Source organism: Akebia trifoliata, chromosome 16 (assembly GCF_017979445.1).
Source record: "Akebia trifoliata isolate Shusen 1 chromosome 16, ASM1797944v1, whole genome shotgun sequence".
Taxonomy (NCBI): domain Eukaryota; kingdom Viridiplantae; phylum Streptophyta; class Magnoliopsida; order Ranunculales; family Lardizabalaceae; genus Akebia; species Akebia trifoliata.
Genome location: NC_141390.1, coordinates 28130540 through 28143338, shown reverse-complemented (window position 1 = coordinate 28143338; position 12799 = coordinate 28130540). Strand labels below are relative to the sequence as shown.

General features: G+C 48.3%; 1 protein-coding gene and 1 pseudogene across 2 annotated transcripts; both read right to left on the bottom strand.

Annotated features, from left to right (window-relative positions):
* Nucleotides 1-1026: 1026 nt before the first annotated feature.
* On the bottom strand, nucleotides 1027-1958 carry LOC147383247 (NEP1-interacting protein 1-like; annotated as a pseudogene). The gene is made up of 2 exons (XR_015173564.1): nucleotides 1566-1958; nucleotides 1027-1457 (listed from the first exon to the last, which is right to left on the bottom strand). The product of XR_015173564.1 is annotated as an NEP1-interacting protein 1-like (transcript).
* A 2730-nt stretch (nucleotides 1959-4688) lies between these two features.
* Nucleotides 4689-11449, bottom strand: LOC147383246 (uncharacterized). The gene is made up of 3 exons (XM_086427289.1): nucleotides 9341-11449; nucleotides 6047-9295; nucleotides 4689-4853 (listed from the first exon to the last, which is right to left on the bottom strand). The coding sequence occupies exons 1-3, from the start codon at nucleotides 11447-11449 to the stop codon at nucleotides 4689-4691; spliced, it is 5523 nt and encodes a 1840-aa protein (XP_086283415.1).
* Nucleotides 11450-12799: the final 1350 nt, after the last annotated feature.

The following is a 12799-nucleotide window of genomic DNA, read 5'->3' as shown; positions in this document are numbered from 1 at the left end:
AGAAAAAGTCTAATTCATATTTGAGGAGTCTTAGGAATTGGGTTGTAAGCAAAATTACATTAAATGAGAAGGTGACTCATAATATTTTCAATAGCTTTGCAAATTGGAAAAAAGAAAGAAGAATATGATGATGCTCTAAGAGATGGGATCATTAATGATAATGGAACCCTCACTTTTTATTTGTTTTAGTCTGGACCCATTAAAGCCTTCATCAACCATGTATTATAATTTATGTGAATGTGTATAAGAGTAAGAATGACAATTAATTTTTCTCAGAATTTGTTATATTAATTTCAAAAAAGGGTAAATTCACAAATAATTACAAAGGTTTTTGGTATTTCCAAGCTTTTGCTAATGTTGACAAAACTACCTCGAAATGTCAAAATTACATGACAACTTTGTCAGCATTAGCAACATTTTGAAAATACCAAAAAATTGATATTTACTAATATTATTGTATGTAATTAAGCTGAAAATGCGAGTCCTTGGTTCATGATTGTAGTAGAACACCAGTTTTCTATTACACTTGGAAGTCCATGAGAACCCCAAACAAGTTCCAGAAGATGTCTTTGGTCCAACACCAAAAAAAAATCATAAATGTAGACTAGACTTGGTCTGCTAAGTTACCTTTGATCCACGGCTCTATAGAAAATTCAATCAAACAAATGGATAGCCAAGTCAACATTTGCATCCATTCTCTTCTCGGAACCAACCTTATAACCTAAAGATGACTAGATGATCAAATGGTAGAAAACCTATCTAAATTAGTCTTTCTAACTCTTCATAGTGATCATAGAATGTTAATTTCTAACTTAATGAGGAGAAATGGATGCTCTATGTGGAGATAAACTAGTTGAAAATCTCATAGAAACAAAGAAAAAAGGAACAACTCTAAACAATTTTATACATAATTTCTAGCCCATTACATATCAATGTTGACATCTTACACCTAAAAAATTTAGTTACAACCAGGGTAGGTATTGGGCAACAATTAAGAATTGAATCAATTAAAAGAACCTCAAGATATTAGTAGAAAAAAAAAAAAAAACTCTTGATATTGTAATTTAGAATAAGAACACTACAAATTCCTCCTGCACAGTGGGCAAAAACCTTGCTTAAGGAGCCATGTATCGATGCAAGGTAGATGAAACTAGTAGTGACAGTGAGGGAAGCTTCGAACCATCTCTCCCACTTGAAAATCCTGAAAAAGAAAATATTAGAGACCCAAATGTATGAGGTTCTTCATATTTGTATAGATAAGAGAAGTCGATTAAGAATTAAAGCTGAACCTGAAGGCACACCGAACACGATATTTTCTCCCCCAAGGCATCCACATTATTCTTGGTTGTGATTTTAATCTTTGGGATCTTCTCAACTAAATCTCCTGACAACCCCTTGGCCTCACCAATCTCAAATATACTCGAAACATCTTCAAAACTTATTTCAATGGCACTCATCTGATAACAAACATTGAAATTTTAAACTTTTAAGTAAATTGTGATACATGATCTTCGGTGTTTCAGCTTTCAATATTCATAATTTGATTCTAGATGTTGTGCTATTACTTGACTTTGTACTGCATTTAGCATTGCTGGACCCATCTGTTGTCAAACTAATCTTCCACTTAGAAGACTTGCAATAACATCTATGTGTTGGAAGTAAAATAAAAACATGAGAATTGGTGGAGATTTGCTAATTCATACAAAACTAGTTAACTCCAAAAACGATGAAGTATTATAAGTACTTAACATTTTTTTTGAACTAATGTCTCGATAAAATTCCTCAAAAAATTCTTTATGGATGCATTTATGAACGTACAACAAACAGAAAATGTTTCGCAATATCCCATGACAATGCAAACATAGCAACCCTATATTATGAATTTTACGATCTCTAATTCAGGAACAAAATGATAGATATGAAAGAACAGCTTTATTTTTGATGATTTTAAGAAACCTTCTCACCTTCTCCAACCATGCTTCTTTGAATTCTACAATGTAAGGGTGTTGAATTCTGTAGATGCACGAAATGGCACTACACTTTCCTTCTCTTTAAGCTCGGGGGGACCTGCAAAACAGCCCACTCCGACGATCAAGTTAGCCAAATTGATCAGTGTAATGTGCTTTTGAGAAGGAGAATTCGAACCTTTTTTACTCGTAGTTTTCTCCCTTATATAGGCGTTCAACCTGATCGTTTTCCGTGTCATCCCTTGAGGTGACCTGGGGTAGTTAACCTACTCTCTGACATGTCAGCTGCAGGAGTTGTTGCAACTGCCTTATCGCTTCTGAGAAAGCCAGGTTTGGTCTGACATGACGTGGGTGGTTAGAACTGGCATTGCAGGCTTATCTGTCAGACCTGTCATACCGACCTACGAGCTGATGTCACAGCTCCGAGCTTCGAATACAGGCATTCGTCGGGATTAACAGACCGAGCCACGACCTCAAATCATTAATCTTGGCCCCTGATCGAGCCACGTGTCCATGCTCAAGAATTTCCCCCCACAATACCCCCTCCCGAGGGCTCGGTCAGAATGATCGGGTACTCGGGAATATTAATAACAAAAAATGACACGTGGATGCTTCTCATTGGGTCTCAGCTAAGATTAATGACATCTTCATGGCGAATAAAGAGATCGTTCTCACTTCTCGAGGGCGGCGGTCGGTTGGGCTCTTATCGCAGTTCGCGCCCTGTCTGTTGGTTTAAACGGCGCAATTATTGCGTGGTGTACACGTGGCGCCCGGGGAATGGCTCGATTAGCGTGCAATGGGGCGAACGGTCGTATTGGGTTTCTCAGCATTTAATGCCTCATTATTGACCTGGGAAAACCCTGTCCGTTGATCCTAAGCGCGCATCTCGAGGCCTCCTTGCCTATAAATATCCCATCCATTTCTCATTCTCATTTTCACTTTTGCTTTCCTTGCTGTTACGCTGCCCATTTGCCCTCTCGCGCGCCTCCTACCTTTTCCAGTGCCTCCGCCGCGCCTTCGCCGCGCCATCCAGTCACCAGCTACTCTGTAACCAGCTCCCTTCGAAGAGGAGATTGAAGAAAAGGTAACAGAGTCAAGGCCACCCCTCTCCTCTAGTTTTTCTTTCACTCCTCTGTCATCTCATCCTCATGGCCAAGGGGAAATCTTATTCCCCTGCCTGCCCTCCATTGGAGGTGGTTAGGGGCACCTTTGGTGTCCCTGCTAGTGTGGGCCTGTCCTATGTGGACGAGGCCACGCAGCTTAGGGAAGGCCCTCCAGGTACCACGGTGGTATACTGGGGGCAATTTAGAGCGGGCCTCCGAGTCCCTTTGAGTAGGCTGACTCGGGAGGTTCTTAATTTTTACCGGAGGGCACCTGGGCAGATGAGCGGAAATTTCTTCCGACTTATTAATGCCTTCGAGCATATGAACAATAGGCTGGAGGACGGCCTCCAGCTAGGGCTCTGGGACATCAGGGCCCAGTTCGTTCTGAAGAAGTGCCCGAATAGGCCGGGCTTCTTCTATCTATCGAAGAGGAGAGGGAAGCCTTCCTTGGTCGAGTTACCTGACTCGGACAAGGAGTGGTTTTTGTTCCCTATTCAGTTGTCTGGTCAGTGGGAGTACGCCCAAGATGACGAGCTTCCCTCCTTGGCCTATTCCTTCTTCAACACCCATGGTGAGTACTACTAAAAGTTTCTCCTCTTGTTCTCTTTTATTATCTTGCCTAGAGACTAACTATGCGTCGTCCGACCTATGCAGGCCCGGCCAAAGACAAGTTTCCGGGAGACTCCGTGGTGATCACCCACCTCTTCTCCAACCCCGACTTGTACAATCAAGTTACGGCCTTTCTACCTCCGTCAATCCGCCCAGCAGAGATGGCACTGCAATCCAAGCGTCCCCCACCAGTCCTAGCCTCCGACTCCGAGGAGGAGGAAGTTGCTGTGGCTCCCCCAGCAATACCAACTGCAACTCCCGGGGCAAGACATGCCGATCCCGAGGAGGAAGAAGAGGAAGACCATCAACCTCTTCTAAAGAGGTTGAGGAGGGGGCCCCGTCCTCCAGTTCCGGTGCTCCAACTGCCCCCTCCTCAGGTTCAAGAGGAGACCTGCCATCCAGCCGAGCCATCGCAGGCGTCCTCGGCTGGATCGGTGCAGAGGGGGGCCGTGCCTCCTACCCCCTGGGTAGTTCAGCCCTCGGTCAGGGGCAGGCCGGTGTCGGACAAAGACTCGGTCTTGTCCGACCCGGCCATAGCAAGGGCAGTCTTCGATGCTTCCGCGCTACCGCGGGACGTGGAGAAAGTCCGCAAGAGTTTTGCCGGTGATTCGGCAAAATTCTCAAACGAAGCGTTCCGAGCTTTGGCGGTGGTGAGCTTTTATCCTAGCCTTTTATTTTCCTTGGTTCGAATCCTATTTCCAGTTTGTCCATCCATCTAAACTCCTTTCTTCTCCTCACCAGGTGCAACACGCCGTGGCCAAGCTCGTGGAATCCCGCGACGCTTCCGTGGACAGCCTTAGGTCCACGGAAGGTCGCCTCGTTCAGCTACAGGCTGAAAAGGATGCGGCTGCGGCCAATTCCCAGAAACTCCAATCAAGCTTGGATAGCGCACTATCCGAGTTGGAGCAGAATAAAGACAAGCTCGCTCTGGCGGAGGGGAAGATTTCTTCCCTAGAAGAACTGGTGAGGGCGAAGGAGGTAGAGCAGGAGAGAGCACTCCAAGATCAGCTCAACTCCCTCCAAGCCCAGCTGGATTCTTCGGAGGAGGCCTGGGAGACGGCTTATAATAAGCTGAAGGCGAAGCTAAGGAAAGCCGAGGCCGCTGTAAAGAGGCCGGAGGTGACCCCGGAAGCCATACCAACTGCTGCTCCCGAGCCAATTCCTGAAGCCCCAGCTGCACCAGGGGACATCCAAGCTCCCGATGAAGCCGAAGCTACGCCTGCCGCGGATGTCTAATTTTTCTCCCCTTCTTTTCTTGTAGCACAATTTTGTAACTTTTTATGTAATTCACATGGAAATGTATATGAATAGATATCTTTCTGAAATCTTTGTGTCCTTCGCTGTTCTGCATTCTTCTCTTTTTTTTGTTTATCATATTGAGGTCTATTGCTTAGGAGACAAGCGAAATAATTACCTATACCTAGCTCCTTAGGTTCGATCATAGGATTTTTCCATGGATTTAATGCTAGCAAAGGACCGAAACTCCGATTCCGAACTAGAGTCCATAGTTTATCTTGGCTTCCGTATAGGAGCTAAAGCCTTTCCTTCAAACCGACTCCCCAGTTGGGCTTGGTCCCCGTGGTGGGACCAAGGCTTTCCTCCGAACCAACTCCTCAGTTGGGCTCGGCTCCTATGGAGGGGCCGAGGCTTTTCCTTAGACCAACTCCCCAGTTGGGCTTGGTCCCCGTGGTGGGACCAAGGCTTTCCTCCGAACCAACTCCTCAGTTGGGCTCGGCTCCTATGGAGGGGCCGAGGCTTTTCCTTAGACCAACTCCCCAGTTGGGCTTGGTCCCCGTGGTGGGACCAAGGCTTTCCTCCGAACCAACTCCTCAGTTGGGCTCGGCTCCTATGGAGGGGCCGAGGCTTTTCCTTAGACCAACTCCCCAGTTGGGCTTGGTCCCCGTGGTGGGACCAAGGCTTTCCTCCGAACCAACTCCTCAGTTGGGCTCGGCTCCTATGGAGGGGCCGAGGCTTTTCCTTAGACCAACTCCCCAGTTGGGCTTGGTCCCCGTGGTGGGACCAAGGCTTTTCCTCCAGACCAACCCCTCGGTTGGGCTCGGCTCCTATGGAGGGGCCGAGGCTTTTCCTTAGACCAACTCCCCAGTTGGGCTTGGTCCCCGTGGTGGGACCAAGGCTTTTCCTCCAGACCAACCCCTCGGTTGGGCTCGGCTCCTATGGAGGGGCCGAGGCTTTTCCTTAGACCAACTCCCCAGTTGGGCTTGGTCCCCGTGGTGGGACCAAGGCTTTTCCTCCAGACCAACCCCTCGGTTGGGCTCGGCTCCTATGGAGGGGCCGAGGCTTTTCCTTAGACCGCAGGGCTGTTGCACAAAGATGACTTTATTGATAGTATTTCTTTAAATTGAATACATTCCATGGTGATTGAATTTCATCACCGGTCGGAGTCTCCAAGTAGTAAGCGCCATTTTCCCCGATTTTTCGCACAATATACGGTCCTTCCCAGTTGCAGCCGAGCTTCCCACTATTAATTTCCTTGGTATTAGGAAATACCTTTCGTAACACCATATCCCCGATTTTGAACTCCCTGTAACGTACCTTCCGGTCATAAGATCTCTTCAACACCTGTTGGTACCGCGCCAACCTCTCTACGACCCTTTCCCGCGTCTCATCCAACCAGTCCAAATTCCGAGCCACCATTTCGTCGTTGAATTCTGTCTCGGCCACCAGCGTCCTTGTTGTAGGAATCTGTATCTCGGTAGGAATGACAGCTTCTGTTCCATAGGCTAGTGCGAACGGAGCGAAACCTGTCGCCCTTCTTGCCGTGGTCCGGTATGCCCATAAGACACTATGTAGCTCGTCTACCCACCTTCCCTTGTGTTCCTCCAGCTTCTTTTTCAAGTTTGCGAGGATTGTCTTGTTTGATGCTTCAGCTTGGCCGTTTCCCTGTGGATATCTTGGCGATGATTGCAGAGAACGGATCCCGTATTCCTTGAAGTACGATTGTACGCGGTTGCCCTTGAACTGAGTCCCATTGTCCGAGATCAGTGCATAAGGGATCCCGAACCGCGTTATGATGTGCTCCCACGTGAATTTGATAACTTCTTCCTCCCGGATCCGTGTAAGGGGAACAGCTTCCACCCATTTAGTAAAATAGTCCGTGGCCACCAGGATAAATAGCTTGCCCCCCTTTCCCCGAGGCAGAGGTCCCACGATGTCCATTCCCCATATCGAGAACGGCCAGGGTGATTTCATAGGGTGGAGTTCACTGGCTGGCTGCAGATGCATGGGGGCATGTTTTTGGCATTGACCACAGGTCCTCACATACCTCTTACAGTCTTCCTGCATCCTTGGCCAGAAGTAGCCCTGGGTGATAACCTTATTGGCGAGCGACCGTCCTCCCGAATGATTGCCACAGATTCCCTCGTGGATTTCCGCCATTATGAGCTCGGACTCTTCCTTAGTAAGGCACTTAAGAAGTGGCCCCCCGAAGGACATTCTATACAACTCCTCCCCAACGAGAGTGTACTTGCTGACCTGCCGAAGTAACTTTCTGGCCTCCCCTCTGTCTTCTGGCAGCACCTTTGAACGCAGATACTGAGTAAATTCTTCTATCCACCCCGACGTTCTATCGACCTGCGAGCACTCCCTTTCCACATATTCGATACTTGCTTTAGGCAGGTACTCCACAGGTAAAGACCGTCCCTCCGTCTCCCCTAGCATTGAGGCAATGTAAGCCAACGAATCCGCATGCCTGTTCTCATCCCTGGGAATCTGGCATATTTCCACTTGGTCGAACTTCTCAATTTCTCGTTTAACTGAGATCAGGTATCTCGCCATGCGTTCATCCTTTGCTTCAAATTTCCCGTTGCATTGATTGGCTATAAGTTGAGAGTCGGTGCATAATTTTACCCGGCCGATTTTCAATTCGCTCGCCATTCTTAGCCCGTGGATGACTGCCTCGTACTCTGCTTCGTTATTTGATGCCCCGTACCCAAGTTTAATTACTTTTTCCAGTCTATCGTTGCTCGGTGTTACAATTACTATCCCAACCCCCGAGCCCGAGTAGTTTGACGACCCATCGACAAAAATTCTCCATCCTGCCTGCTTGTCCCACAGCTCTACTTCTTCCGTCCCTTCATCCTCGTTCTCCAACTCTACCCAGTTCGGATCCTCTACCGGGAAGTCCGCAAGGAAATCTGCCAACACCTGCCCTTTTATCGCTGTCCGGGATTCGAACTGTAAGTCGTACTCTCCGAGGATTACAGCCCACCTCGCCATCCTCCTTGACTTTTCGGATCTCTGCATCATCTCTTTCAGCGGGGTGTCCGTCACAACTCGGATGCGGTGGGAAAGGAAGTAAGGCCTGAGTTTGTGCGCCGAGTAAACGAGTGACAATCCCATCTTCTCCGTCCTGGTGTACTTAACCTCCGATATGCCCAATGTCTTGCTGACATAATAAATAGGATATTCCCGTCCCATTTCAACTTTAAAGAGAACGGAGCTTACCGATGATGGACTGGTCGCCAGATAAATCCCCAGCTCCTCTCCATCTTCCGGAGAGCTAAGGATCGGTGGCTGCCCCAAATACCTTTTTAGGTCGCTAAAGGCTACCTCGCACTCCGTACTCCATGCAAAATTCTTCTCCTTCTGTAATAACATGAAGAGCGGGCGGCATCGATCGGACACCCTGGAGATAAACCTGTTTAGCGCAGCTATTCTCCCCGCCAACTTCTGCACCTGCTTTTGATTAACGGGGCTCGGCATTTCTACTAATGCCCGGATCTGGTCTGGGTTTGCCTCGATACCTCTCCTGGTGATAATGTGCCCGAGGAATTTCCCAGAGGAAACGGCGAAGACACACTTCTTCGGATTCAACTTCATTTTGAAACTCCTCAGCCGATCAAATGTTTGCTTGAGGTCTGCCAGATGGTCTCCCGCTCTCTTGCTTTTTACCAACAGATCGTCGATATACACCTCCACAGTCTTCCCGATCAATCCTTCGAACATTTTAGTCACAAGTCTCTGGTAGGTTGCCCCAGCATTTCTCAGACCGAACGGCATAACTTTAAAACAGAACAGCCCTTGCTCGGTGATGAACGATGTCCGTTCCTGGTCTTCCACTGCTAAGGGGATCTGGTTATACCCCGAATATCCGTCCATAAACGACATTCTCTCATGTCCAGCCGTGGCGTCGACCAACCTATCAATCCTTGGTAGCGGGAAGCTATCCTTTGGGCATGCCTTATTCAGGTTCGTGAAGTCGATGCACACTCTCACCCTTCCATCCTTCTTCGGTACTGCTACTATGTTTGCTATCCATTCCGGGTACTCTACCTCCCTGATAAACCCGGCCTTTAAAAGCTTTTCGATTTCCTCATTCACCCCCTGCCTGAGGCGCGGCGACAGCCTCCGTGGCTTCTGCCTAATAGGTCGGAAACTTTCATCAACATTTAGTCGATGGCATGCCACCGACGGGTCTATCCCAGGCATGTCCTCCAATGACCATGCGAATACATCCTTGTTTGCCCTCAGAAGTTGGAGTATTGCTGCCCTCTCCTCCTCCAACATCGCGGTACCAACACTAACTATCTGTCCTCCATCGCCCCCGAGATCCACGGCTTCGACTTCCTCAACTGTTACTCGCTGCTCGGGCAGCGGCTGCTTCTGTAATTGCTACGAAGATTCATTAACAGTTGGATTTACCTTTCTCTTCTTCGGTGGGACGGCCTCAGAGCCTCGGTCCTGCTTCAAAGCCAAGTGAAAACACCTCTGCGCCATCTCCTGATCTCCCCTGATTTCCATTATTCCTTCCTTACCTGGGAAACGGATGACTTGATGATAGGTCGACGGGACTGCTTTCATCTCGTGTATCCATCTCCGGCCCAAGATCGCGTTATAAGCCGAGTCTGCATCTATTACCACAAATCTTGTCATTACCACTTTAGACCCTGCTGAGATCGGGAGCGTGATTTCTCCTACCGAGCTGCTGGCGGCGCCGTTGAACCCATAGACGAGGGTCGGCGTTGGCTCCAAACTTTCTGAAACCCCCATTCTCTTAGCCGCGCTCAGGAAGAGAATGTCCACCGCGCTCCCCGAATCCACGAGTATTCTTCGGAGCTCGACGTTTCCCACTGGAAGCGCGATTACTAACGCGTCCTGGTGGGGCCCTGCCGTCCCCCTTAGGTCACTCTCTGTGAAAACGATTGCCCGGGGATCTGCTCCGTGGTTTGTCGTTCCAACCACCCGTACTCCTGACGCCACACTGTTAACCCCGACCATATGTCGGATCTTTTTTACCTTCTCCCGAATGTCACGCCTAGACGGCACTTCGGCCCCTAATAATCCTGTGATGGTATGAATTATCCTGCGCTCTTCCGTCTCTCGACGCCCTCCTTTAGCCGGCCTTCTTTGCTCGGGCTTTCGCTCAGCTCTCTCGGTAGTTTCCCCACTTCTCCTTCCTCCCGTGGAAACATAACCTTTGAGCTTCCCAGCGTCGATCATATCCTGGATGATATGGCGCAGCCTGTAGCAGTCCTCAGTAGGGTGATCCTCAGCCTCATGATACTCGCAGAATGGTTTTCCGGGTTTCCCCTTATACCCCCGTGGCGGCTGAACGAAGTCGGGCTCCCCCCTTATGCGCCTCAGTATCACGGATAGTTTTTCGTTGAGCGGGGTATACACCCGGCCTCTTTTCCACCACGACTGCTCGTTCGAATCTCTCCGCCTTTTCTTACTTCCTTCCACTCCGGGGTGGGTCGGTACCTTTGAAGCGTCCACTCCTCCTTCGCTGTTAGCCACTGTCTGGGTGCTTCTTCTTCTGCCCTTCACAGATTCTTCCACCAGGATGTATTTTTCCACCTTCGCATACAAATCCTCTAGACGAGTAGGATCAGACTTGATCAAGGACTCATGCAACCGTGTTCCCGGGATCACCGCAGCGATGCACGCCGCGCATGCTGTGGCCTCGTCCATGCCCTCTACGTCCAGGGCTCTCGTTCGAAAACGGGTTACGAACGACCTAATACTCTCCCCGGGCTCCTGTCGAAGGTTAAATAGAGTGTTAACTCCGACCTTCTTCCTTCGCAGGTGCACGAACTGCCCAACGAACGCTTCTTCCAGCTCGGAAAAGTTCGTGATGGACCCGGCTGGTAAGGCCTGGAACCACATCATGGCCCCGAGCCTCAAGGTTGACGGAAACAGCTTGCAGAGCAACGGATCATCATTTTGGTACAGCACCATTTGACTTCTGTAGTGCAGTATATGGTCCATGGGATCTCGCGTCCCATCGTAAGTTTCAAACTTTGGCATGTGGAACGACCTGGGTGGTTCTGACTTCATTATCGCCTGCGAGAATGGTGTCCCCTTGAGTTCCCGAATCGCGTTCCGTACCTTTTGCGCGGGATCCTTTCCTCGCGCGAGCTCCTCATCCCTCCTTTTGAGCATCTCCTCCACTTCCTTCCTCGTCATGGTTTCTTTAACTTCGGAGCTTCCCTGCGGCGTTTTTACTGCTGCTGAATCTTCAGTCCAATCTACCTCCGTTCTTGCCGTTCGAACAGGATGGTCGCTGCTCTGCTCTGCCCCTGGGCCCTCCTCGGTCTCCGCACGCTCGCCTAACCTTTGCCTGAGCTCTTCGTTTTCCTTTCTGATTTTCACTATCTCATCATTTTGTTTCTCCAACCCCCTGCGCATTTCCTCCCTCATCTCTGTGAGTAAGTTGTACATTGCTAGCATTGGATCCGGCGCATTTGGGGGCGAGTCTGCTGGTAGTGGATTTGATGGCTCTCCACGATTTTCGCCCCTAGCTCTTCCCATATTGGTCGTTTTTCTCCTTGTAAGTTTCCCACGGACGGCGCCAAATTGTAGATGCACGAAATGGCACTACACTTTCCTTCTCTTTAAGCTCGGGGGGACCTGCAAAACAGCCCACTCCGACGATCAAGTTAGCCAAATTGATCAGTGTAATGTGCTTTTGAGAAGGAGAATTCGAACCTTTTTTACTCGTAGTTTTCTCCCTTATATAGGCGTTCAACCTGATCGTTTTCCGTGTCATCCCTTGAGGTGACCTGGGGTAGTTAACCTACTCTCTGACATGTCAGCTGCAGGAGTTGTTGCAACTGCCTTATCGCTTCTGAGAAAGCCAGGTTTGGTCTGACATGACGTGGGTGGTTAGAACTGGCATTGCAGGCTTATCTGTCAGACCTGTCATACCGACCTACGAGCTGATGTCACAGCTCCGAGCTTCGAATACAGGCATTCGTCGGGATTAACAGACCGAGCCACGACCTCAAATCATTAATCTTGGCCCCTGATCGAGCCACGTGTCCATGCTCAAGAATTTCCCCCCACAAATTCGAGCAATGAGAGCCATCTACAGTCCAATTTTTCAAAAAATGTGAGGAAAAAAAACAACTTTAGAAAAGAAACAAAATCAGAAATCGAAATCTAGGTATTTGATGGACCTCTTGGTGAGCTGATTTCCTGCATAAATCAGTCTGCCTAGCAAGCCGAATTAGTGTGCCGATCAATCATAATCAAAAAGAAAAATGCAAATTAATTACTCTAACCCCTCGATCACCCACAGCTCTGCAGTCCGCGCCATTCTAGATCAAAATCAGAGATCACCTCCTCTAAAAGGACATGCCTTTAGCTTCGATTGCCATCATTTTTTTCGATTCAAATCAAAATGAGTTCGAATCTCACTAATTTCTATCGATTTCTACATTCTACCATTTACCCGAGAAGAAGAAGATGAACTGAATAAGGGGGTTTTGTTCACTTAAAATCGTCGCTTGGGATGGGAGAAGACAACAATGAAGATGGAGGTAAAACGAGGAGACGAGGAGAAGAGCGCAGATCGGATTGAGAAAAATCTGATCTGAGTTTAGAGTTAGATTTTGAGTTAGAGAATGTAAAACAAGGAAAAGAGAGAAGAGAAAGAGAAATCTGAATTTAGTCTTTGTTCGGGGAGGTGTTTATAATTTATAAAACTTTTAAGTGAGAAAAATAACACGTGATTTATTAGCATCTCAATTCGATCTGCGCCGTTAAATCTATCGTGATCCAACGAGCACGATATTTTGTATGGATGTTGGTCTCAGATTTTGTCTACTGATCCCTTCCCTATATATATATAGGGTCCCTATCCGTGGCCAACAGTTTGGC